The following is a 26,787-nucleotide window of genomic DNA, read 5'->3' as shown; positions in this document are numbered from 1 at the left end:
CATTGATCTTGTACAATTCTAGGCATTCCAGTATCCAGCTGTGGGGCATTGAGTCATAGGCCTTCTTGTAATCAATCCAGGCAGTGCACAGGTTGGTCAGTCTGGTCTTGCAGTCTCGGCTGACTGTTCTGTCTACCAGTAGCTGGTGTTTTGCGCCTCTGGTATTCTTGCCAATTCCTTTCTGTGTCCCACTCATGTATGTATGGTATGTAGGTATGGTATGGTATTTAGCCACCGATTGTGCAAGTCCCCCACCTAAAATGATGACAGAGGTCAGTAATTTGCACCAGAGGTACACTTCAAAACAATCCATGAATTCACATGGTAGGATTTGTAAAGAATTTATTCGTAAATCAGGGTGGAAAATAAGTATTTGGTCAATAACAAAAATACAACTCAATTCCTTGTAACATAACCTTTGTTGGCAATAACAGAGGTCAAACGTTTACTATAGGTCTTTACCAGGTTTGCACACACAGTAGCTGGTATTTTGGCCCATTCCTCCATGCAGATCTTCTCGAGAGCAGTGATGTTTTGGGGCTGTCGCCGAGCAACACGGACTTTCAACTCCCGCCACAGATTTTCTATGGGGTTGAGGTCTGGAGGCTGGCTAGGCCACTCCAGGACTTTCAAATGCTTCTTACGGAGCCACTCCTTTGTTGCCCGGGCGGTGTGTTTTGGATCATTGTCATGTTGGAAGACCCAGCCGCGTTTCATTTTCAAAGTTCTCACTGATGGAAGGAGGTTTTGGCTCAATCTCACGATACATGGCCCCATTCATTCTGTCCTTAACACGGATCAGTCGTCCTGTCCCCTTGGCAGAAAAACAGCCCCATAGCATGATGTTTCCACCCCCATGCTTCACAGTAGGTATGGTGTTCTTGGGATGCAACTCAGTATTCTTCGTCCTCCAAACACGACGAGTTGAGTTTATACCAAAAAGTTCTACTTTGGTTTCATCTGACCACATGACATTCTCCCAATCCTCTGCTGTATCATCCATGTGCTCTCTAGCAAACTTCAGACGGGCCTGGACATGCACTGGCTTCAGCAGCGGAACACGTCTGGCACTGCGGGATTTGATTCCCTGCCGTTGTAGTGTGTTACTGATGGTGACCTTTGTTACTTTGGTCCCAGCTCTCTGCAGGTCATTCACCAGGTCCCCCTGTGTGGTTCTGGGATCTTTGCTCACCGTTCTCATGATCATTTTGACCCCACGGGATGAGATCTTGCGTGGAGCCCCAGATCGTGGGAGATTATCAGTGGTCTTGTATGTCTTCCATTTTCTGATGATTGCTCCCACAGTTGATTTCTTCACACCAAGCTGCTTGCCTATTGTAGATTCACTCTTCCCAGTCTGGTGCAGGTCTACAATACTTTTCCTGGTGTCCTTCGAAAGCTCTTTGGTCTTGGCCATGGCGGAGTTTGGAGTCTGACTGTTTGAGGCTGTGGACAGGTGTCTTTTATACAGATGATGAGTTCAAACAGGTGCCATTCATACAGGTAACGAGTGGGGGACAGAAAAGCCTCTTACAGAAGAAGTCTGTGAGAGCCAGAGATTTTCCATGTTTGAGGTGACCAAATACTTATTTTCCACCCTGATTTACGAATAAATTCTTTACAAATCCTACCATTTGAATTCATGGATTTTTTTTTTTCACATTCTGTCTTTCACATTCTGTCACATTCTATCTATATATATATATATATATATATATATATATATATATATATACATACACATACATACATACATACATACAGGGGTTAGGAGGTGATGAGGAGGTGGCTGATATCCAGAAATCCTACCAGTGGCTGGACTGAAAGACAGCACAGAGGCACTAATCATGGCAGCACGAGAACAAGCTCTGAGCACAAGATCCATAGAGGCTGGGGTCTATCACACCACGCAAGACCCCTAGTGCAGGCTGTGTAAAGATGCCCCAGAGACAATCCAGCACATAACAGCAGGGTGCAAGATGCTAGCAGGCAAGGCATACATGGAACGCCATAACCAAGTGGCCAGCATAGTGTACAGGAACATCTGTGCCGAGTATAACCTGGAAGTCCTGAGGTCAAAATGGGAGATGCCCCCAAGGGTGGTGGAGAATGACCGAGCTAAGATCCTGTGGGACTTCCAGATACAGACGGACAAAATGGTGGTGGCTAACCAACCGGACATAGTGGTGGTAGACAAACAGAAGAAGACGGCCATAGTGATCGATGTAGCGGTTCCGAATGACAGCAATATCAGGAAGAAGGAACACGAGAAGCTGGAAAATTCCTTTAATTTTAAATATGTTTATATTGTCTATCCTGTAAAATAGTCAGATGTCTATTCATATTAATGTACAGAATTCACCTGCTTGCTGCTACTACTGCACATTCACCCAGTGTATATACTATATATATATATATTTATAATGTTCTTCCTCTACACCCCCCCCCCCCCCAAATTTTTGCACATGTCGAGGAGCGTGTCAGGCCACATTTCACTGTGTGCTATACTTGTATAACTATGCATGTGACAAATAAAGAACCTTGAACCTTGAACCTTGAAATACCAGGGGCTCAGAGAAGAGCTCGAGAGGATGTGGAGGGTGAAGGTGACGGTGGTCCCCGTGGTAATCGGAGCACTAGGTGCGGTGACTCCCAAGCTAGGCGAGTGGCTCCAGCAGATCCCGGGAACAACATCGGAGATCTCTGTCCAGAAGAGCGCAGTCCTGGGAACAGCTAAGATACTGCACAGGACCCTCAAGCTCCCAGGCCTCTGGTAGAGGACCCGAGCTTGAAGGATAAACCGCCCGCAGGGGCGTGCTGGGTGTTTTTATATATATATATATATATATATATATATATATATATTTATATATATATATATATATAAATATATATATATATATATATATATATATATATATATATATATATATATATATATATATATATATATATATATATATTAGGGGTGCAACGATACACAAAATTCACGGTTCGGTTCGGTTCGATACTTTGGTGTCACGGTTCGATATTTTTTCGATACAAAAAAGTGTTCATGCCTTTTTAATTTGTCATTTATTAAAATTATAAATATATATTTTAACTGTGCGTGTTTTTTATTTTGACAGCGAATGCGCACCACTTATGTGCACCCCTGGTTATATAGCTCGTCATATTGCAGCCACAGAAATTATTTTGTCCATGAAACCATAAAGCTGCACTTTCTTTTTGCCTTATAGTCTGATTTGTCATAACTTCTCCGTTTTGTGGTAAGCTTTTCTTTGGCTGTCACTTCTTCACCCTGACCTGTCTTATTTGGCTCAGCAGAACTAAAATATATATCTTGCTGGTTTTACACACGCACTCACATAAGCTCAGCGATTCTCTGCGCGATCAACCTCTCACATGTTTAAGCTTGCTGTGGGAGATTTCACTTGTCATGTTTGCGTAGTAAGCTAACGATTAATAAGACTATGTCAGAGGAATTGGTGCACAAATTATCATCACTCACCAATCAGTGCTGTCGCTCTCTATACACAGTTCGCACGATTGCAAAGTGAAAGCAAAAAAAAAAGCGCAAATTCAAACGCGATTTCAATATGTCACATATTGACAGTGGCTCACCAATGACATAATTACCCAGCTACATTTCCGAAAGAATGCAAAAGCATTGACATATATTTTTCCTTCCTACAATAGCCCGACGGGCAGGGCAGAGATAGATTTTGGTACCCCGACTGAAAAAATCGCTAGCCCCGGGACGTCGGGCTAGCGATATTGCGAGCCCTGTATCTGATTGAGGAATCACTCATCCTTGTCTTTGCACTAGGATGATGTCGGCGTAAATGTGCAGTCATATTCGTTGTGTTCCCACTAGTGCTTTCAGGTTAATCTCGTTGAAATGACCTTAACGCCACAACACGGCAAATCTCCCTTAACGAGCCGATCGCCCCGTGCATGGGGCTAGACGGCCAACACGTTAACGAGCTAACTGCGCTAACACACTAGTTCCCACCCATGTAATTGAGCATTGCATGGCACATTCAACATACTGTTTTACTTTAGTCCATGACTCGCTTACCTTCAGGGTCATACGTCACATGAAAACTAAAATAATTCCAAACGCCAGATCTGAATGAGGGTGGGGGAGGTCCATGTTGCAAGGAGAGCTTAACTTCTGTCTCGTTAGCTTGCCCTGCGCTCTTCCTTCTGACGATGCTGTCTGTGTTGAGCGCTCAGTGGATCTGCGCTGGACAGTGCAGCCTAGGCGGAGTAGTCGAACGCAGATTCACTGAGCGCTCAACACAGACAGCATCGTCAGAAGGAAAGTTGATAAAATAAATTACAAATTTTGTATTGTTCGATACATATGCATACCGAAACGAACCGAAAGCACTGTATCGAACGGTTCAATATCGATACGAATATCGTTGCACCCCTAACATATACATATATATATATATATATATATATATATATGTATATGTATATATATATGTATGTATGTGTGTATATATATATGTATGTATGTATATATGTATGTATGTATATATGTATGTATGTATATATATATATATATATATATATATATATATATATGTATATGTGTGTATATATATGTATGTATATGTATATGTGTGTATATATATGTATGTATATGTATATAAATACATGTGTATTTAGCAGGTGAAATTATGTCAGTTGACCTCAGAGTCAGAGTCTGTTTTACTTTGAAGGTCCGTGTCTTATGTGAATGTGTCCTGCTTTGCTTGTCTCGTCAGTCCTGATTTCTCCCAGCTGTGCCCTACTTCTGTGTCTCATTCCCCTCATTACTCCCCAGTGTATTTAAACCCTGTGTTTTTCTGAGTCAGTGTCGCGTCGTCCCTCATGCTGTGTGTTTCTACCTGTAGTTCCCTGTGTGTTTTGTCTTTCCAGTTTAGATTTTGTAGAGTTTTTGTGTTCAGCAATAAAAGTTGTCATTTTGAGTTCAGTCCTGTCTCCAGTGAGGCTGGTCCAATTCCTGCCGGCACACAGCCGAACTATGACAGAACGACGCGACCACAACATGGACCCAGCAGACTTACCCGGGGAGAGCAATCTGATACGTGTCCAATGCCTAGTCGAGTGGATAACCCACACTTCCAATACAAGGGCAAAGATTGTGGGGATAAATGCTATCGAAGCAATCCTCAAAGGAAATTCCCATCTCCTCCAGGTCAGAGGATGTTTGGACTTATTGGCCAATTTGAATGAATCCCGGGAGGCGGCGCGAGCTCGGGAAATATCAGACTTGGCCCAGCAGCAACAGACAACAGCCACCCTGGAGTAGCCGCATCAGCCTCACCGGCCCTTCGGATGTGGTTTTGCCCGGCCCTTCGGAGCCATCTGCGGGGAAGAAATGACGATCACGCCGCCAGCGCGCCACCCCACAGCCGGACGTTCGGACTTGTACATCGCCGGCTGTGGTGAGTAAGGACTCTTTTTCTGTGTCGAACCATGGGACTATTCGTTCAGGGGTTGTGTTTTGGGCTACGGATGGTAATGTGAACAGTTTATCAGCTGCCCAGTCTCCTGAAGCTCTCTTAGCTGCCCAGACTCCTGAAGCTCTCGTAGCTGCCCAGCCTCCTGAAGCTCTCTTAGCTGCCCAGCCTCCTGAAGCTCTCTTAGCTGCCCAGCCTCCTGAAGCTCTCTTAGCTGCCCAGCTACGAGCTGCGTCTCCTGTGTCCCCGCTAGCACAGTCATTAACTCCACCACAAGCTCCATTTTCATCTCTACCATCGCTTCAGTCATCAGTTAAGTCTGCCACTCAGTCGCCCTTAGCTCCATCATCCACACTACCACTTGTTTCTCTTCCACCACAACCTTCACTATACCCAGCCATTCAGGCTGCTACTCAGTCAGTCATTCAACCCATAGCCCTGCCATTAAGGCACTCTGTAGCTGAGCCATTAGCCACCCGACCCGCAGCCAATTCAGCCGCTCTTCCACCCGTTACACCTCCACCACAATCCCCAGTGCAGTCTCCGGTGTCCCCAGTGCAGTCTCCAGTGTCCCCAGTGCAGCCTCCCTTAGCACAGTCATCCACTCAACCACCAGCTCCACTTTCTCCCCAACCATCACTACTACCTCTAGCTCAGTCTCCTGTGCAGTCACCTCTGGTTCATTCTCCTGTGAAGTCATCAACTCCACCACCAACTCCACTCTCACCACCACCATTACTATAGACATCAGTTCAGTTCCCTGTGCCAGTGCAGACGCTCTCAGTTCAGTCTCCCGTGCAGTCATCTACTTCACCACCACCAGTAGCTCAGCTCCCACTCTCACCTGTGTCTCCAGTAGCTCAGCTAGCTGCCCAGCAGCCACTCTCTGCTCAGTCTCCTGTGTCGCCAGTTTTGCTCATTCACTCCATGCAGGGAGATAACTTAATTTCTACTCAGGGTACTCTTCATGGTTTAGCCGCCGTTGGCACAGTTTGCCACTCCAGGGCTTCCCCAGAGGCTAGGTCTCAGTCCTCAGCTGATTCTGGACCCCTGAAGTTTAAGCAGCCCCCTAAGAACTGCACCATGTTAGCATTGCCTGGGCAGAGTCAGTGCTCGGTGCAGTGCCAGTTGTCCTCATGTCCGCCAAAGAGGTTCCTCTCTGTGTCTTTCGGTTCTTAGAGTCCTCTGCCTTATGGTTTATGTCTCTGTGTTTCTTAGTTGCTGTCTCCACTGTGTCAAGTTCGCGTCTCTGTGTGATCCTTCCTGTTTTACTTTGAAGGTCCATGTCTTATGTGAATGTGTCCTGCTTTGCTTGTCTCGTCAGTCCTGATTTCTCCCAGCTGTGCCCTCCTGTGTCTCATTCCCCTCGTTACTCCCCAGTGTATTTAAACCCTGTGTTTTTCTGAGTCAGTGTCATGTCGTCCCTCATGCTGTGTGTTTCTACCTTTAGCTCCCTGTGTGTTTTGTTAGTCTTTCCTGTCATGGTCCTGGGTCGTGCGACCCAGTGTTTTGTGTTTAACCTATTTTGATGATTATCGTTTATTGTTTGTTTAGGTTCACTAGGTAGTCCAGCCAGTTGTATGTGTTACCCTCATATCAAGCCTCCCTTGCCCTTCGTGTGTTTATGTCTGTGTGTCTTGTATTGTCAAGTTCATGCTGTCGCGTCTGTCACCTCCCCCTGTACTACGTCTCCCCGGTTCATGTGTTATGTCTAATCTCCATGTTTCCTGTTTTACTTTGAAAGCCTGCATTCACTGTCAGTGTATTCAGTTTCACTCCTCCTGTCCTGTCGTTAAGTTCATGTGTGTCAGCTGTGTTCCCATGTGTGGCCACTTCCTCTGATCATCCCTCATGTGTATTTAGTCTCTGTGTTTCATACAGTCTGTGTCGCGTCGTCTGTGTTTCTCCCTCTGTGTTTCCATGCCCGGTCTGTTGCGTTCCAAGCCATAGCCTCACCATAGTTTGTTCCCAGTTTAGGTTTCTGTTTAGCCACGCTATCCCTGCTGTGTTTGTACTCCTGGTCTTCAATCATATTAAAGGCTCACTCCCGTCTGCTCACTTGTGTACGCACCTGGGTCCATTACACACACCACCGCACGGCCTGCCTCTGCAGACCGTGACAGTACGACGCGAACATGCCGGACCCAGCGACACAAGAACGAGAGATCATCCGAAGAACGAGAGATCATCCGGACAGTGGAGTCGCTATGCGGCAAGTGGTTGCGGTGTTCCAGAGAGGAGGAACGGAACGAGTTAGTCCGCCAAGTCGGGGTATGCGTGTCCGTATTCCCTTGGTTATGGGAGGCGCTGCATCCCCTCGTCATTGACTTTCTCGTCTCCTCTCTCCAACTCCGCCCACAACTGCAGCGGTCCTGTGTGCGTGAGCCGTCGCTAGAGTCATGCGGTAGCTCTGTTTCCCCGCTGCCTCGTGAGCCCGAAGCAGTCAGAGTCGGTACGGTGATGCTCACCGCCGACACACCCTCGGCTCACGTTCCATCGGCTTCCGCATCCTCGCCACCGCCTGACTGCACTGCGCGGATCAAGGAGATGCCAGCAGCTATTGACTTCGGCGAGGAGGAGCGGCAGCAGGTATTACGGGCGTATCGCGAGGACGAGCGCCATTGGAAGCCCTGGCTCATCCCCGAGGAGGAGTTCTCGCCAACCGCCCCGTGTTCAGCAATAAAAGCTGTCATTTTGAGTTCAGTCCTGTCTCCAGTGAGTTTGCGTTTGGGTCCAATTCCTGCTGGCACACAGCCGAACTATGACAGACATGTCTGTAATGGGCCCTTTAAAATTGTAACAGTGAACTTAGAGAAAACCTGTCAGGTGATTATGTTTTGTGTTTTGATGAGCTAATAATCAGCTCTCTTTTTCTCATTTTTGTTCTAAGCAGGCCTGCAAGATTGAATTAACAGCGCTGTAAAATTTTTTGGGAGAACAAATTTAAGGTGGCCTTTTCCAGATTACAACTGGCTCAGGAAAAGGCCATCTGTGGGGATCTGATCAGGTTCTAAGATAATAAAGAACTCATTTTCTAAAAACAAAACAAAATAAAACAAATGAATGAGCTCATGTTGCTGAGGGTGGAGAATTTGATTAGTAGTCTCCACTGTCAGCAAATATCTTGTGTGAATGAGTGACTGTGTGATTGAAATGTGATGGACTGACTGACTTGATGCTGAGACAAAGACTGGACCAAGGTTAGGATGAGTAAATGTTGACAAACAATTAACAAAGTAGGGGAAAGAAGGGTGGATGCTTTGCTTCTTTTTTTTTTTTGCTTCGCCATAAGCAGGAGGAGAAGAGAGAACGGAGGGGAGACTGAAAGGTTCACATGAGAGTTTGGAGCTGCAGACTTTTTTGGGTTGCTGATGTTTGCATTAAGAAAATTCTGTTTTATTAAGTGGGTTTAGATTATGGTAGTACATTATATAGTTGGGAAAATGTCAAATGCTAAAGGGGAGAAAATGTTGGACGTTACTCATGTTACTATAACAAAAGCAGGCCACTGTAGAAGTCAATTAACTTGCCCAACACTGATCCCAAGCCATCTCCACTGGTTTTAGGTCAGGTGACTGTATCATCACTACAGACCGTATAAATCACCTGAACTTAGAAGTCTGCCTCCATGTTCTTTAACTGTGGCAAATAAATTTGGCAGTCATCGGCATAACAATGTAATGAGATCCCATGCCTTCTAAGGATAGAACCCAGAGGCAATAGATACAGTGAAAAGAGCAGTGGCCCTAAAATTGAGCCCTGTGGGACGCCGCATGACAGAGGAGCAGAAGACGATTCGTAACCGAGAAGGCTGACAGAGAAAGTTCTATTTGACAAATAAGACCTAAACCAATTAAGTACAGTGCCACCAATACTCACTACATCATTTAATCGAGAAATTAGAATATTGTGGTCTACAGTGTCAAAGGCAGCAGTTAGGTCAAGTAAGACAAGAACCAGAATCACATCCCAGAAGGATGTCATTAAAAACCCTTAATAATGCAGATTCTGTGCTGTGAAGGGTTTTAAAACCTGATTGAAAAACCTCAAAGATTCCATTTTCATCTAGAAAATCTTTCAGTTGACTAAAAACAATTTTCTCTAAAACCTTGGAGACTAAAGGCAGCTTGGAAATATGCCTATTGTTCGCTAAAACTATGTGATCAAGGCCAGGTTTCTTAAGCAGTGGCTGTACTACTGCATGTTTGAAATTTGCAGGAACCACACCAGAAGACAGACTGCTGTTAATAATGTCAAGGACATACTGTCGTATACTAGGAAAAAATTCTTTAAAGAATTGTGGAGGGACAGGATCCCGTGGGGAACCTGTGGGCTTAATATGGCAAATCACATCCTCTAAAGTGGAGAGCGTCACAAGCTCAAACTGAGTGAAAACAGCAGCGCAAGGGACAGAGACAGAGGGGTCAGAGTCAGGAGCTGTGATAAGAGCCCTGGTGGTGACAACCTTTACAATAAAAAAGTTCAGAAAATCATTGCAAATCTCAGGAGAAACTTCCAAACAGACTTTCAATGGACTATTAAGAACAGTGTCAATGGTCCTAAATAACACACGTGGGTTATGACAGTTGGAAGAAATAATATTTGCAAAATATTCCCTTTTTGCCTCTTTATTAGTGTTCTCGTAGTGATGCCAGCAGTCTTTTAGAATTTGAAATGATACATGCAGTTTATCCTTTTTCCATCTCCGTTCTGCTCGACGACATTCCCTCTTAACAGCACGACTGCTCTCATTAAACCAAGGCTCAGGTTTAGACTTAGGCTGCCTGGTTTTTAAAGGAGCCACAGAGTCCATGATTTTTTGACAGCAAGAATAAAACCAGGAATTTAGCTTTGTTAGGAAACAAAGTCAGAAGGGCCACCGAGCTGATTAAAAGCAGCAGAAAACTGCGCAGCAGTGGCGGGGTTAATAACCCGACAGCACCGAGTAGCAGCGCCAGATTTAACTGCGGTATATGTCAAACCAACGTTGAATAACACAGACATATGATCTGAGAGTGCACAGTCACAAATCTCCAAGTTAGTGACAGGCAGACCATATGACAAAACAAGGTCCAATGTGTGTCCGTGCTCATGTGTAGGGCCACATACGGACTGTACCAGGCTAAAAGAGTCAATAAGGCTTAAAAAGTCCTCCAACAATAAGAACACTATCATAGTTGGGCATAATCCCAGCTAAAAAATCACAAAAGTCATTTATGAAGTTCTTATTGTATTTCGGGGGGCGATAGATTACAGTGCAGAAAACCGGGTTTGTACGACTCACCTCAAACGAGGTAAGTTCAAGGCTGGAGAACAGAGGCTGTAGAAAACACTGCTTACATTTAAAATCCTTTTTGTAAACAGTCACTGTGCCTCCACCTCTGCCTGACGTCCGTGGCGAGTTAAAATAGCAACAATCCACAGGTAAAAGTTCAGATAGAACACTGGACTCACCAGCACTCAGCCACGTCTCAGTCACACACAGAAAATCCAGATCACGGGAACTGAAGAAGTCCCGAAGAATAAAAGTTTTGTTTAAAAGTGATCTGGCATTCACCAGGCCAATCCTAGCGGGAGCTGGAGTTGGCGCTCGGGGTTCAGGAGGTCCAGAAACCCGCCGCAGCAATCTCAGGTTCCGATAATGTTGACAGCGGAGGTTTAGCCTGGGAGGGCATGGGCAGCGAGGCCGAGGAGCATCATCATCAAAGCTGACCACAGGCACCAAACAGGCATCAACAGGATCCAGAAAACGCTGAGACGCAAACAGCCTTGGCAAGAATCCATGCACTGGTCAGAAAACAGCAGAATAATTCTTTAGGTAACCCTTTAGCTTCACCAGGCGACCGCTTTGTTTACCCCGGCGACGATGACGCTTTCGCCGGGAAGGTAGCGTGGGAACCCGGTACAGGTAACCCGGGGTTTCCGATGCAAATGGGGGCAGGGGTTGCTGCCCACCAGCTCCAAAGGACACAATATTTTGGACCACAGGTTTGAGGTCCAATAGTGTCTGGCGATCATACCTCAGCAGAGATTTTGTTTCGTGGATGACACAAATTAGAAATAACATACACAGGAACAAACTTGGCAGTGACAAACGAGCAGCCACACACAACGGCGCCATCTTGACACGCCCACCTTGGGAAGAACTCACCTCTCTCACACTTTCTGAGAGAGGTGCTTTGGATATATTAATATATTAATATCCAAAGCTATCTGTATAAACTGTCATATAAAGTAACTTACGGCGTTCCAGCCTGATAATTCGGAGTAGATGGCATTTGATTACATCTCCATACTGCCTTTAGCATGTGGAGCCTGTTTCTCAGCAAAACCGAGTGCTTGACCAAAACCGGAAGTGCTTGACCGGAACCAGAAGTGCCCCACAAGAACAGGAAATACATTTTAGCGATATTTTCCTTTTAACTAAAACGTATGTAAAGCATGAATTATTCATTTTAACAACACATATTAATTTTTTAATGGCAAATCTTTTTAGAATTATTTATTTCAAACTTATGAACCTATTTATTCAGAGAAATGCCTTAAGGGCAACACACTTCCCTTTCTTAGTAAGATTCTGGAAAGGATTGTTTATACTCAGTTGATGGACTACTTGAATGACTCTAAATTGTCAGAAATCTTTCAGTCCGGCTTTAAGTAATTTCACAGTACAGAGACCACACTCGTAAAAGTTATGAATGACATCCTGATAGCGACAGACCGTGGTAAATATGCAGTGCTGGTCTTGTTGGACATGACCGCTGCATTTGACACAGTGGATCACAATTTGCTGATCTCCCGCTTGCAGCACTGTGTGGGAATTTCTGGTTCGGGACTTTTGTGGTTAAAGTCCTATCTCTTAAATAGGACCTTTTGTGTTAAGTTGGGGTCGGCTTCATCCTCTTCATCCACAGGGATCTATTCTTGGGCCGTTATTGTTTTCACTGTACCTTTTGCCTCTTGGCGCGATTTTCCGGAAACATAAAGTGCCATTCCATCTATACGCAGATGACTGCCAGCTCTACTTACCTTTTAGTCATTCTGATAGTCTCCCAACTCGACCTCTGCTTGACTGCCTTACTGATGTCAAAGCATGGATGGCAAAAAACTTTTTAAATTTTAATGATCAGAAGACAGAAGCTGTGAGGTGAAAATTGTTAGAAGGCAAAGAAACCCAGACTCAAGATATCTTTTTCATGTACATACATGGACGATCCCCCCTCACTGTCCGATCTATCCTGCACCAACGTGTGCAGGACAGATGTGACACAGAGGAAAGACCGCCCAGGGCTCTCAGCACATTCTTTATTTATACTCAAGTAATCTCTAAAAGAAGTGGGAGTGGCATGTTCAGAATACAAAAACATTTCCAAAAAAGGAGAGAAACTGTTCGCTTATCTGCTGAAACAGGAGGTAACTTGGTATGTATAGAAAACAAAACATTCCTTATAAGGAGAGAGACCGTTAGCTTGTCTTTTGAAACAGGAGATAGTATCGTATGTCACAGCATTCTTCTGCACATATGGCTTCACTCCCTTTTCCTGTGGTGGTCCCAATTCACAAGTTCTTCTTCCTTTAAATGAAGCTACAAATAAACATAATCACAAAACTAAAAATCTTTCATCAGAAGCAATTTTATTTGGCCCAAATCGTTCTTCTCATACTCCAGATGTTGATCTTACAGCTTTGACTTCCCAACTAAAGAGTTCGATCACAAATCTCGGAGTTACAATCGATTCTGCACTTACCTTTAGACTTGTAGTCAAGACCGCCTAATCCGAGACCAAGACAAGACCAAGACCAAGTTGAGACGAGACCGAGACCAAGACAAAAAAAGTCTTTAAATTGCAGCCAGATGCTATTCTATATACATATGCAGGACACCTTAAACTAGTTTTTTTAATTAAGCAGCAAGGCAGAACAAAGTCGGGCCTGTATCAAGACACAGGGACTAAACACCAATACAAACCAGACCCAGAACTGATCCGGAATTAAAACAGTACTACAACAGTAACCAAGACAGAACCAGAATCAGAACTAGATGATAGTAGCACTAAAAATCATCATAGACCTGCACTACACTTATTTTTTTAATTCTACCAAAGTACAATATTTAGATTGAGAAAAGTTTATATAATTATTTAGCCTTGTTGTGCAAACAAGCCTGCATAACTTAATAAATATAGAATTTGAAAAGTAACAAATGGTATCTAAAAAGAAACACTAGGTACTAGGTACATGTTCTGATGAGTTTTGGCGAACAACCATTTGACTAACATGTGTGTCTCACCTGCTCTTGTTCCATCTCTGTTCTTTCGTCATTCTCTCTCCCTCTCTGTTCCTCTCTCTCCCTCTCTGTTCCTCTCTCTCCCTCTCTGCTCCTCTCTCTCCCTCTCTGTTCCTCTCTCTCCCTCTTTGTGCTGACAATCAAGCCAAACACCAACATCATCAAATATACAGTTGAAATCAGATATTTATGTACTCTTCAGATAAAAACGCAAACACTTTTTTAATTGTAACATTAAATCAGACTAAATGTTTATTTTTTTTAGATTGATAAATATGAAAAACATATTTGTTAACTTTAAAAGTAAAGAGAGAAACTATCTGTATTTCTTAATTGCAAATGGCACCAAATTGTATTCAAAACTGAGCCACACTTATGGAGCTCCACAATTCTTTTCCTGGTGTTTTGGTTGACATCTCTTGATTTTCCCATGTCACAGAAACAGGCTCTGTGTTTTGCCTTATATGCATCCACAGGTGTGCCACCAATTTACTCACATGGACTCTACTAACCTATCAGAAGCTTCTTCAGCTCAGAATGGAGTCGTCTGGAGTTTTCTTATTAATTAACAATAAACTTAGTGTATATGTACTCCTAAATTTGATGAAAGTGATTAAAATAGACAGCTCCCTCTTTTCATTCTGACATTTAACTAATTCAAAAGATATTTCAACATTTATTTATCTAAAACAAAAGTTTACTCTAAATTGATGTTTAACAGTAAAAAAAAGTTTTTATGTTTTCTCCAAACAGCTAACAGATCATCTGCAGAGGAATGGTTTATTTGAAGAGTTTCAGTCAGGTTTCAGAGCTCATCACAGCACAGAAACAGCTTTAGTGAAGGTTACAAATGATCTTCTTATGGCCTCTGACAGTGGACTCATCTCTGTGCTTGTCCTGCTAGACCTTAGCGCAGCATTCGATACTGTTGACCATAATATCCTATTAGAGCGATTAGAACATGCTGTAGGTATTACAGGTACAGCGCTGCAGTGGTTTGTATCATATCTATCTAATAGACTCCAATTTGTGCATGTAAATGGAGAGTCCTCTTCACACACTGAGATTAATTATGGAGTTCCACAGGGTTCAGTGCTAGGACCAATTCTGTTTACATTATACATGCTTCCCTTAGGCAGCATCATTAGAAGACATAGCATACATTTTCACTGCTATGCTGATGACACCCAGCTCTATCTGTCCATGAAGCCAGATAACACACACCAATGAGTTAAACTGCAGGAATGTCTTAAAGACATAAAGACCTGGATGGCCGCTAACTTTCTGCTTCTTAATTCAGATAAAACTGAGGTTATTGTACTCGGCCCTGAAAATCTTAGAAATATGGTATCTAACCAGATTCTTACTCTGGATGGCATTACCTTGGCCTCCAGTAACACTGTGAGGAACCTTGGAGTCATTTTTGACCAGGACATGTCCTTCAACGCACATACAGTGGGGCAAAAAAGTATTTAGTCAGCCACCGATTGTGCAAGTTCCCCCACTTAAAATGATGACAGAGGTCAGTAATTTGCACCAGAGGTACACTTCAACCGTGAGAGACAGAATGTGAAAAAAAAATCCATGAATTCACATGGTAGGATTTGTAAAGAATTTATTCGTAAATTAGGGTGGAAAATAAGTATTTGGTCACCTCAAACATGGAAAATCTCTGGCTCTCACAGACCTGTAACGTCTTCTGTAAGAAGCTTTTCTGTCCCCCACTCGTTACCTGTATGAATGGCACCTGTTTGAACTCATCATCTGTATAAAAGACACCTGTCCACAGCCTCAAACAGTCAGACTCCAAACTCCGCCGTGGCCAAGACCAAAGAGCTTTCGAAGGACACCAGGAAAAGTATTGTAGACCTGCACCAGACTGGGAAGAGTGAATCTACAATAGGCAAGCAGCTTGGTGTGAAAAAATCAACTGTGGGAGCAATCATCAGAAAATGGAAGACATACAAGACCACTGATAATCTCCCACGATCTGGGGCTCCACGCAAGATCTCATCCCGTGGGGTCAAAATGATCATGAGAACGGTGAGCAAAGATCCCAGAACCACACAGGGGGACCTGGTGAATGACCTGCAGAGAGCTGGGACCAAAGTAACAAAGGTCACCATCAGTAACACACTACAACGGCAGGGAATCAAATCCCGCAGTGCCAGACGTGTTCCGCTGCTGAAGCCAGTGCATGTCCAGGCCCGTCTGAAGTTTGCTAGAGAGCACATGGATGATACAGCAGAGGATTGGGAGAATGTCATGTGGTCAGATGAAACCAAAGTAGAACTTTTTGGTATAAACTCAACTCGTCGTGTTTGGAGGACGAAGAATACTGAGTTGCATCCCAAGAACACCATACCTACTGTGAAGCATGGGGGTGGAAACATCATGCTATGGGGCTGTTTTTCTGCCAAGGGGACAGGACGACCGATCCGTGTTAAGGACAGAATGAATGGGGCCATGTATCGTGAGATTTTGAGCCAAAACCTCCTTCCATCAGTGAGAACTTTGAAGATGAAACGAGGCTGGGTCTTCCAACATGACAATGATCCAAAACACACCGCCCGGGCAACAAAGGAGTGGCTCCGTAAGAAGCATTTGAAAGTCCTGGAGTGGCCTAGCCAGTCTCCAGACCTCAACCCCATAGAAAATCTGTGGTGGGAGTTGAAAGTCCGTGTTGCTCGGCGACAGCCCCAAAACATCACTGCTCTCGAGAAGATCTGCATGGAGGAATGGGCCAAAATACCAGCTACTGTGTGTGCAAACCTGGTAAAGACCTATAGTAAACGTTTGACCTCTGTTATTGCCAACAAAGGTTATGTTACAAAGTATTGAGTTGTATTTTTGTTATTGACCAAATACTTATTTTCCACCCTGATTTACGAATAAATTCTTTACAAATCCTACCATGTGAATTCATGGATTTTTTTTTCACATTCTGTCTCTCACAGTTGAAGTGTACCTCTGGTGCAAATTACTGACCTCTGTCATCATTTTAGGTGGGGGAACTTGCACAATCGGTGGCTGACTAAATACTTTTTTGCCCCACTGTATTAAACAAATATGTAAGACTGCTTTCTTCCATTTGCGCAACATCTCTAAAATTAGAAATATCCTGTCTCAGAGTGACGCTGAAAAACTAGTTCATGCATTTATTACTTCCAGGAGCCTGGTTCTGCCGGAGGTTTCTTCCTGTTAAAAGGGAGTTTTTCCTTCCCACTGTCGCCAAAGTGCTTGCTCATAGGGGGTCATATGATTGTTGGGTTTTTCTCTGTATCTATGAAGCGCCTTGAGGGGACTTTTGTTGTGATTTGGCGCTATATAAATAAAATTGAATTGAATTGAATCCATGAAGTGTATGTAAATATCTGGTTTCAACTGTGAATATCCTGCTGTGTATTGAAATTCCTCTTGTTTTGCATAGATATACTGAACAACATCCAAAGCATAATATAAAATAACATCTACCTGAGTTTTTTCTTTGAAAGAAGCTCCTTATCTCCATTGTTGTGTTCATCAGTACACAACTGAAACCGATTTAGAGAGTTTGTTTAGCCGTGGAGGGAAACAACTGAAAATATGAAATGTAAGCTAAGACTCTCTAAAAAATCAGCATTGCTGTTCGGCTTTTTATTTATCCATTTGTTGATTCACTCGAACAGCAAGTAACGCAACCAAGTGATCAGTTTGATATCAATCTTTTGTGTTATATAACGTCATATTTACATTATTAGTTCAGTACGAATGATTTGCTTTGGTACCTGGTCAAATTTAAGCTCTCCTCTGTCTGCAGCAAACTCACAGGCAGCAGCTTCTCCCCCCTCGCTCACATGGGTGCTGTGCTCAGTCGCCTAGTGCCTGAGCTCGGATCATACCAAAATTAGGGGGAATTCACGACGGTGCGCTCTGTGCTTCGTGTGTTGTTTTTGTTTTATACAGTTGTCAGTCAGGCACCTAACTAACAAATTACACTCCAAAAGACCCCATGCTTCTGAAAAAATGACCCGGGCTTAAGCCCAGTAAGCCACCCCCCTGCTACGCTGATGGTTGACTCCAAATCTCCCGAACACTATGTCGATTTGAGAACGCAAGACCGAAACAGCGAGACCAAGACCGAGACCAAGACAAAAGTCCGTCGAGACCAAGACGAGACCAAAACCACGTAAAAGTGGTCTCGAGACCGGTCTCGACATCCAACTCTACTTACCTTTGATGACCATGTAAACGGGGTGGTAAAATCAGCATTTTATCACCTCAGATGTTTATCAAAAGTTAAGCCCTTTCTTTCCAAGCGTTATTTGGAAAGTGTTATTCATGCCTTTATTACCTCACATTTAGATTATTGTAATTCTCTTTTAACAGGGGTTGGGCAGGGCACTTTGTCACGCTTGCAATTAGTGCAAAATGCTGTGGCACGATTTTTAACTGGCAGAAGAAAATTTGATCACATCACTCCGATTTTGGCCTCTTTACACTGGCTCCCAATTGAATTCAGGATCTGTTTTAAAGTCCTTTTACTGGTTTTTAAATCTCTAAATGGTCTGGCACCTGTTTATGTGTCTGACTTGTTGAAGCCCCACGTCCCCACTCGTTCCCTTCGGTCAGCTGAGCAGTTGCTGCTTTCGGTCCCAAAGTCACGGCTGAAACTTAGAAGAGACCGAGCGTTCTCTGTTGCTGCGCCGATGCTTTGGAATAACCTTCCTCTCCATATTAGACAGGCTACATCAGTGCCAGTTTTTAAGTCTTTATTAAAAACCTCTTTTCATTCTCTGGGTTTTAACTCTGTGGGTAACTGATATATATATATATTTTTTTTTTATTGCTATGTCTGGTTTTATTATTATGTGCATATTAGTATTGTACAGCACTTTGGTCTACCAGGTGTGTTTTTAAAGTGCTATATAAATGAATAAATGATGATGATTTAAGTAATACTTCAGACTTGAAGTACTTCGATGATAAAAAAAAAAAAACCTCAACGTCGCTTCCAAAAAACTTTAGTTGTATCAACACTGCCCTCTGGAATAATTAGATGTTGGTGACAAACTGATGTGATCTCCATGTTTCCCTTGTTGGACTGTGGGTGAGTGTCAGAACAGCTATCATGTTAGGAATATGTTAGGAATAGACAGGAACACTGAGCACACTGAGGTCAACTCTTTATTTTACGACTTGCTGCATTCTTGATGTTCATGAATTCAGCAGGTTCATGACTGTCTGCAGCATTAATCTCAAATTTCCATCTTGGTGGTATTGAATGTTACTGTTTTATTTGATGGTCTTTATGGTCTCTGGTACCAGTTCATCTGTAGGCTGAGCTCAGTCCATCCATTTAGTGAAATGATGTTTAAAGATCTCCTTGTTATGTGAGCATGCACAGATCCTGAAGCAGAAAGCCTGGGTTACAGAGAAATGATCATCACTGTGATGATGCTCATCATCTCTGACTGGGATTTGAGGTTTTGTCAAAGCAGCAAAGAAAGCCTGGCTATGTTGGACTGGGTGTGGAAGCAGCTCCCAGTTTGAGTTCAGGAGACAGACACCCTCTCTACTTTGAAGATCAGCTTCAAACTTTCCTTTTTGATAAAGCTTATAGTTACAGCTGGATCAGGTGACCCTGAACCATCCCTTAGTTATGCTGCCATAGAGATGGATAACAGACGGATTGTTGTTTTGTGTGTGTGCAGTCTGTCAGGCTGTCTGATCACAGAGGAAGGCTGTACTTCTCTGGCCTCAGCTCTGAGCTCCAACCCCTCCCATCTGAGAGAGCTTGACCTGGGCTACAATCATCCAGGTCCCTCAGGAATGAAGCTGCTGTCGGCTGGACTGAAGGATCCAGGCTGGAGACTGGACACTCTCAGGTATGGAGAGAATGTCTGATAGAGGAGGAAGAGCTGGAAACATTTCCTGTGTCCCTCACTCACTTCCTGTTTTTTTTCCTGCAGACGAGACATGAACAATCACACATGCAGGAATATTTTCAGGGACAGACACACTAGTCTAGCTGGATAGTACATGGATATTTATGTAGGGGTCTCCAAGGAGTCTGTTTGCAGGAACATTTAGGTCACAGGTGTACCTGAGATAGATGCCAGTGTACCTAATAAAGTGTCAGACATGTGTATGTTTCCCATGTTAAATAATGACAAACTCTGCATTCACAGATGAATTCAAAATAAATTTGTTCTCAAGTGCAAATTTTTTGTTGTTGTTCTCAAATAACAGAATGAGAATGAAATATTGATTCTAACAGGGCCCATAAACAGCATTAGCTTAGCAGCATTAGCTTATCAGAGTTTCCATCATGGTCACACAAATCCAATTAATCAATCAATCAATCAATAAATCAATCAATCAAAGCTTTATTCGCCACATGCAGGTTGCCCTGCAGTGAAATGGGACCCCCCCGACCTTACACACACAACACAAACATTACATGGGGATACAAGTCAGAGATCGGTAGCGTTACAGAAAAACACTGAAATGTACATGTAACCCAACCAGTGCAGGGGCTTCCCTACACCCCGGACTCTGCGTTGTGTACGTTTGTGTTGGATTGGGGTGCACAGCAGAGAGACCAGTCGGACACAGGCGTTCAATTTGTGGCTCGGACCGCACCGTTTATTCAGATGCTGGGGCAAACACCACTCCAACTCTGCTGCTGGCCTTTTGCAAATCACAGTAAACACTGCGTGATTATCAACATAGTAAAATACAACAACAAATATATAAAAAACACATTAAGCAAAAATAATCATGTTTTTACAAAATTCCACGGTCTCAGGAATGAGTATGACACAAAACTAACATAGCAGGATTACCAGCAAACTGCAGCTGAAAAGCTAATGCTTCATCTTGCATTACTTTGCCCGAATGGGTGCTCTGCTAACTAGTGGGAATGTAGCCCGAAATTGCGGCAGATATTACCAAATGAAACATGCACACAAACTGCTCATACTCTTATCAGACAGCACATGAACCTCTCAATAAACACAATATATGCTTAGCAAACCGCCATTTTACACAGTGGAACACTTATTTTTAAACAAAAAACCAATGCAGTACACCACTGACAGTGCTTACCTTTGCAAATCACAGTAAACACTGAACCAAGATGGCGCCCGCGCGAACGAGAAATCTGAACTACGGTGTCCTGCAGAGGACAAATGGTCAAAATTGCTAAAATTTACAACATATATGCAGCTCAACAGCGACACCTTGTGACTTATTCAAGTCACTACCTTACATACACAACAATGGGAAAGTACAAGAGGAAAAAAAAGAGACCTCTACTCATGCTGTGCTTCCATGGTAGGACAGCACGAGAACAGGAAACAAAAAAACTCCTCTGCACAAAAAGCACATAAATGTCCACAGCACAACTTTGTGAAAGACATGACAAGCCACAGGATTGGGTGGGGGGTGAGGGGTAATACGAAGCGAACACAGCAGCTGCCCTGCACAGTGCTACCATTCCAGTGCGGCACGCAGACCCGCCGTGTTCCCCCGCCGTGTTCCCCCGCAGGAAACAAGCATCTAAGGCGTTTGGAAAGGGAGAGGGATGAGTGTGTGCTTATCAGTGTAAGTGTATGTGTTTGCGTGTCCATAGTTCAGCTGAGACAGTGTCCTTCGCCCTGCCAGGCTAAGTAAACAGCCAACCCAGGTGGCCTTGCATGGAATGGGAAGGAACAGACTAAACACAGTCGTTATCAGGGTGTTGTTTTTCGGCTCCAGCCTCGAGACTGCCGCTGGCGCCAAAGGGTATCCGCATGAAGTGATGGTGCTTTTTACTTTAGTGCGAATTTCAAAGCAGTTCTACAGTCCAACACTGGTCTCTGAATCTCCCGTTGGAGAGCCGCAAGCTTCGCCATACTTGCGTTCTGTGATGTTGTCATTTTTTGTGCTCAAGGAGCCAATTTCTGAGAACTCACGGCAGTGTGCCTCCCCGAGATGTCATCCAATTTGATTTCAGAGATCTTATTCTGAGTATTCACAGCAGCCGTAGCCTCTCCAAGATCTTATCCGTGCTGACTCAATGAGCCCATTTTGAGAAACTCACGCTTCTCCCATCCCTTTGCTCTCCTAAATCCTTAGGAGAGCAAAGTGGCCTACTTAGCAATAGCTGCTCAAGTTGTAGAAAGCAAGGGAAAGCAAGGGAAAACAGTATTAGCATTAGCTGATAATGGCAGCCTATTTAGCATTAACGTCTCACATCATTATAACAGAAAAGAAAAGGGAATTAGCGTTAGCTACTAATGCTTATTCACCTCAAATTAGCTTTAGCTGCAAATGGCAGACTACTTAGCATTAACTCCTCACTAATATAATGCTAATTCATATCAAATTAGCATTAGCTGCTCATATTGTTATATGGAAAGAGAAAATTGTATTAGCATTAGCTGCTAATAATTATTCACCCCTAATTAGAAAAAGCCGCTAGAAGCAGCCTACTTTGCATTAACTCCTCACTTCGTTTCTACCCAATGGAAACATTATCAGATAATGCAAACTCACATCAAATTAGCATTAGCTAATAACAGCAGCCTTCTTAGCATTAGCTAATCACATTGATATAAATCAAGAGAATATGGTATTAGCACTAGTTGCCAATGCTTATTCACCTAAAATTAGCATTAGCCACTAATGGCAGCCTATTTAGCATAAACTTCTTAATGCTAAATGAATTTAATTAATGCTAAATAGGCTTAACTGAAATGAAAGCAGTGTTAGTGTAACAGTGATTATGTGGTATTACTCCACTTGCCACAAATGTCAGTGTAATGGGGAAACAGCGCCCCCCCCCCCGTCTCCCCCCCCCGTCTCGGTGTGGCTGGTTAGGTGGCCGCAGTAATTGCTGCCAGTCTGCCGTAGCCATACGAGAGGTGAGTTGTATTGTTCCATACACGATATAGCTAAGTAGTACAGACACATAAAACATGTTTGATTAGCTGATGGGCACCAAGTGTAATGAGTGCTTAGTGGACACATGTCCAACACCAGTTTTATGTACTTTTCATTTGTCTATTATTGTGTAATACTGTATGCTAAAGCGGAATGCTAATGGGATGTTCTACCGTAGTGTGCTATGCGGAGTGGTGTGTGGCGAGCCTTTGTACTGATAAAACACTGTTGTTTCCATCCATCCATTCCATCCATTTTCATCCGCTTTATCCGAGGCCGGGTCGCGGGGGCAGCAGCCTAAGCAAAGAGGCCCAGACCTCCCTCTCCCCAGCCACCTCCTCCAGCTTATCCGGGGGAATACCAAGGCGTTCCCAGGCCAGCCGAGAGATATAATCTCTCCAGCATGTCCTGGGTCTGCCCCGGGGCCTCCTCCCGGTGGGGCATGCCTCGAACACCTCACCCAGGAGGCGCCCAGGGGGCATCCTTGTCAGATGCCCGAACCACCTCAGCTGACTCCTTTCGATGTGGAGCAGCAGCGGCTCTACTCTGAGCCCCTCCCGGATGGCCGAACTTCTCACCCTATCTCTAAGGGAGAGGCCAGCCACCCTTCGGAGGAAGCTCATTTCTGCCGCTTGTATCCGCGATCTCGTTCTTTCGGTCACTACCCACAGCTCGTGGCCATAGGTGAGGGTAGGGACGTAGATCGACCGGTAAATTGAGAGCTTCGCTTTTACACTCAGCTCCCTCTTCACCACGACGGACCGGTGCAGCGTCTGCATTACTGCAGCTGCAGCCCCAATCCGTCTGTCGATCTCCGGCTCCCTTCTCCCATCACTCGCGAACAAGACCCCGAGATACTTGAACTCCTCCACTTGGGGCAGGAACTCATCCCCGACCCGGAGTGGGCACTCCACCCTTTTCCGGCTGAGAACCATGGCCTCAGATTTGGAGGTGCTGATCCTCATTCCCGCTGCTTCACACTCGGCTGCGAACCGCTCCAGTGTGAGCTGGAGGCCCTCACCCGATGAAGCCAACAGAACCACATCATCCGCAAAAATCAGAGATGAGATTCTGAGGCCACCAAAGCGAAAGCCCTCCGCCCCTTGGCTGCGCCTAGAAATCCTGTCCATAAAAATTATGAACAGAACCGGAGACAAAGGGCAGCCCTGGCGGAGCCCATCACCCACCGGGAACGAGTCCGACTTATTGCCGACAATGCGAACCAAGCTCTTGCAACGGTTGTATAGGGATCGAATGGCCCGTAGCAATGGGCCAGACACCCCATACTCCCGCAGCACCTCCCACAGGACACCCCGAGGGACACGGTCGAATGCCTTCTCCAAGTCCACAAAACACATGTAGACTGGTTGGGCAAACTCCCATGCACCCTCAAGTATCCTTGAGAGGATAAAGAGCTGGTCCAGTGTTCCGCGACCAGGACGAAAACCGCATTGTTCCTCCTGTATCCGAGGTTCGACTAGCGGACGAACTCTCCTTTCCAGCACCCTGGCATAGACTTTCCCAGGGAGGCTGAGGAGTGTGATCCCCCTGTAGTTGGAACACACCCTCCGGTCCCCCTTCTTAAAGATGGGGACCACCACCCCGGTCTGCCAGTCCACAGGTACTGCCCCTGATCTCCACGCAACATTGCAAAGGCGTGTCAACCAGGACAGCCCTACAACGTCCAGAGCCTTCAGGAACTCGGGGCGGACCTCATCAACACCAGGGGCTCTGCCACCAAGGAGTTGTTTAACTGCCTCAGTGACCTCGCCCCCGGAAATTGGCGGGTCATTCCCCTCATCCCCAGACTCTGCTTCCTCCTCGGAAGACGTGTCAGTGGGATTAAGGAGGTCCTCGAAGTATTCCTTCCACCGTCTGACAATTTTCTCAGTCGACGTCAACAGCGCTCCGCCAGCACTATACACAGTGCAGGTAGAGCACCGCTTTCCCCTCCTGAGACGCCTGACGGTTTGCCAGAATCTCTTCGAGGCAGTCCGAAAGTCTTTTTCCATGGCCTCTCCGAACTCCTCCCACACCCGAGTTTTTGCTTCAGCCACTGCCCGAGCCGCATTCCGCTTGGCCTGTCGATACCTGTCGGCTGCCTCCGGAGTCCCACAGGCTAACCAAGCCTGATAGGACTCCTTCTTCAGCCTGGTGGCTCCCTTCACCTCTGGTGTCCACCATTTGGTTCGGGGATTACCACCACGGCAGGCACCAACCACCCTGCGGCCGCAGCTCAATGCAGCAGCTTCGGCAATGGAGACGCTGAACATGGTCCATTCGGACTCGATGTCCCCAGTCTCCCTCGGAATGCTGTCGAAGCTCTGCCGGTGGTGTGCGTTGAAGATCTCGCGGACTGGGGCCTCTGCTAGACGTTCCCAGCACACCCTCACTACGCGTTTAGGTGCACCAGGTCTGTCCAGTGTCCTCCCCCGCCACCTGATCCAACTCACCACCAGGTGGTGATCAGTTGACAGCTCAGCCCCTCTCTTTACCCGAGTGTCCAGAACATATGGTCGCAGGTCTGGTGATACGATTACAAAATCGATCATCGACCTACGGCCTAGAGCATCCTGGTGCCACGTGCACTTATGGACACTCTTATGTTCGAACAGGGTGTTCGTTATGGCCAAACTGTGATTAGCACAGAAGTCCAATAACAAAGCACCGCTCGGGTTCAGATCAGGGAGGCCGTTCCTCCCAATCACGCCCCTCCAGGTCTCGCTGTCGTTACCCACGTGAGCATTGAAGTCTCCCAGCAGGACAACAGAGTCTCCAGGTGGAGCACCTTCCAGCACCCCCCCCCCAGGGACTCTAAGAAGGCTGGGTACTCTGAACTGCCACTCGGCGCATAAGCACAGATGACAGTCAGGACCCGTTCCCCGACCCTAAGGCGCAGGGAACAAACCCTCTCGTCCACCGGGAAAAACCCCAACGAACCGGCAGCAAGCCGAGGGGATATTAGAATACCCACCCCAGCCCGCCGCCTCTCACCAGGGGCAACTCCAGACTGAGACAGAGTCCAGCCCCTCTCCAGGAGACTGGTTCCAGAGCCCAAGCCATGCGTAGAGGTGAGCCCGACTATATCTAGCCGGTACCTCTCAACCTCACGCACTAACTCAGGCTCCTTCCCCACCAGAGAGGTGACATTCCATGTCCCTATTGCCAGTCTTGGCAGCCGGGGGTCAGTCCGCCAGGGCCTCCGCTCCTGGCCGCCACCCGACACACAATGCACCCGACCCCTATGGCGCCTCCTGCGGGTGGTGGGCCTGCGGGAGGATGGGCCCATGTCTCCTCTTCGGGCTGTGCCCGGCCGGGCCCCATGGACTAAGGCCCGGCCACCAGACGCTCGCCCTCGGGCACCCTCCCCGGGCCTGGCTCCAGGGCGAGGCCCCGGTAACCCTATCCCGGGCAGGGTAAACTGTTCCCTCGATGTCTTTTTCATAGGGTCTTCTGAATCGCTCTTTGTCTGGTCCCTCACCCAGGACCAATTTGCCATGGGAGACCCTACCAGGGGGCAAAAGCCCCCAGACAACATAGCCCCTGGGATCCCTGGGACACACAAACCCCTCCACCACGATAAGGTAGCGATTCAAGGAGGAGCTGTTGTTTCCATTCAGGAAATAAAGTGGCAACACTCAATCAGAGACTGCTTGTCTTCTTAAAAACACAACACAACGCAGAGTCGAGATATATATATATATATATATATATATATATATATATATATATATATATATATAGTTTATTTTATTTTTACTCTATTTAATTTGTAAAAAATGTGTATACACACACACACACACACACACACACGTAGAAAAACATTTAGTATACACATCCAGAAATGCATATACTATTATATATTGTACATATATTTATTAGTTTCAGATTAGCCATTCTTGTATTTTACTTGTTTACGTTATTGTATTTTGCACAACTCTGTTGCTTGTGAAGCTCGCACACAAGAATTTCACTCACATGTACTGTACCAATGTACCTCCACATGTGATGTGACAATAAAAGTGATTTGATTTGATTTGAGAACTCTGTTTGGGCCGAACTGTTGCAGCAGGATGAAGCAGAAACTGGTTACATTAGCGTTAGCTGCTGATA

The 26,787-nt window shown here is 45.2% G+C and overlaps 2 protein-coding genes across 2 annotated transcripts in view; one reads left to right on the top strand and one right to left on the bottom strand.

Moving 5' to 3' along the window:
- LOC146577096 (protein NLRC3-like) overlaps positions 1–19,653 on the top strand; it is a 37,799-nt gene extending 18,146 nt beyond the window's left edge. The window contains exon 10 of the mRNA XM_085268150.1: positions 19,461–19,653. Coding sequence (XP_085124276.1) covers positions 19,461–19,653 — 193 coding nt within the window. The remainder of the gene's footprint in view (positions 1–19,460) is intronic.
- Positions 1–26,787, bottom strand: part of LOC146577094 (protein NLRC3-like) — a 222,326-nt gene that overhangs the window by 125,436 nt on the left and 70,103 nt on the right. The gene's annotated exons all lie outside the window — the stretch shown is intronic.

This window comes from Mchenga conophoros, linkage group LG3, assembly GCF_057382185.1.
Source record: "Mchenga conophoros isolate Kocher_MC1m ecotype Shallow Benthic linkage group LG3, M_conophoros_male_GT1.1, whole genome shotgun sequence".
Classification (NCBI taxonomy): Eukaryota; Metazoa; Chordata; class Actinopteri; order Cichliformes; family Cichlidae; genus Mchenga; species Mchenga conophoros.
The sequence above is the reverse complement of the archived record's forward strand: the minus strand, read 5'-3'. Positions and strand labels throughout refer to the sequence as shown.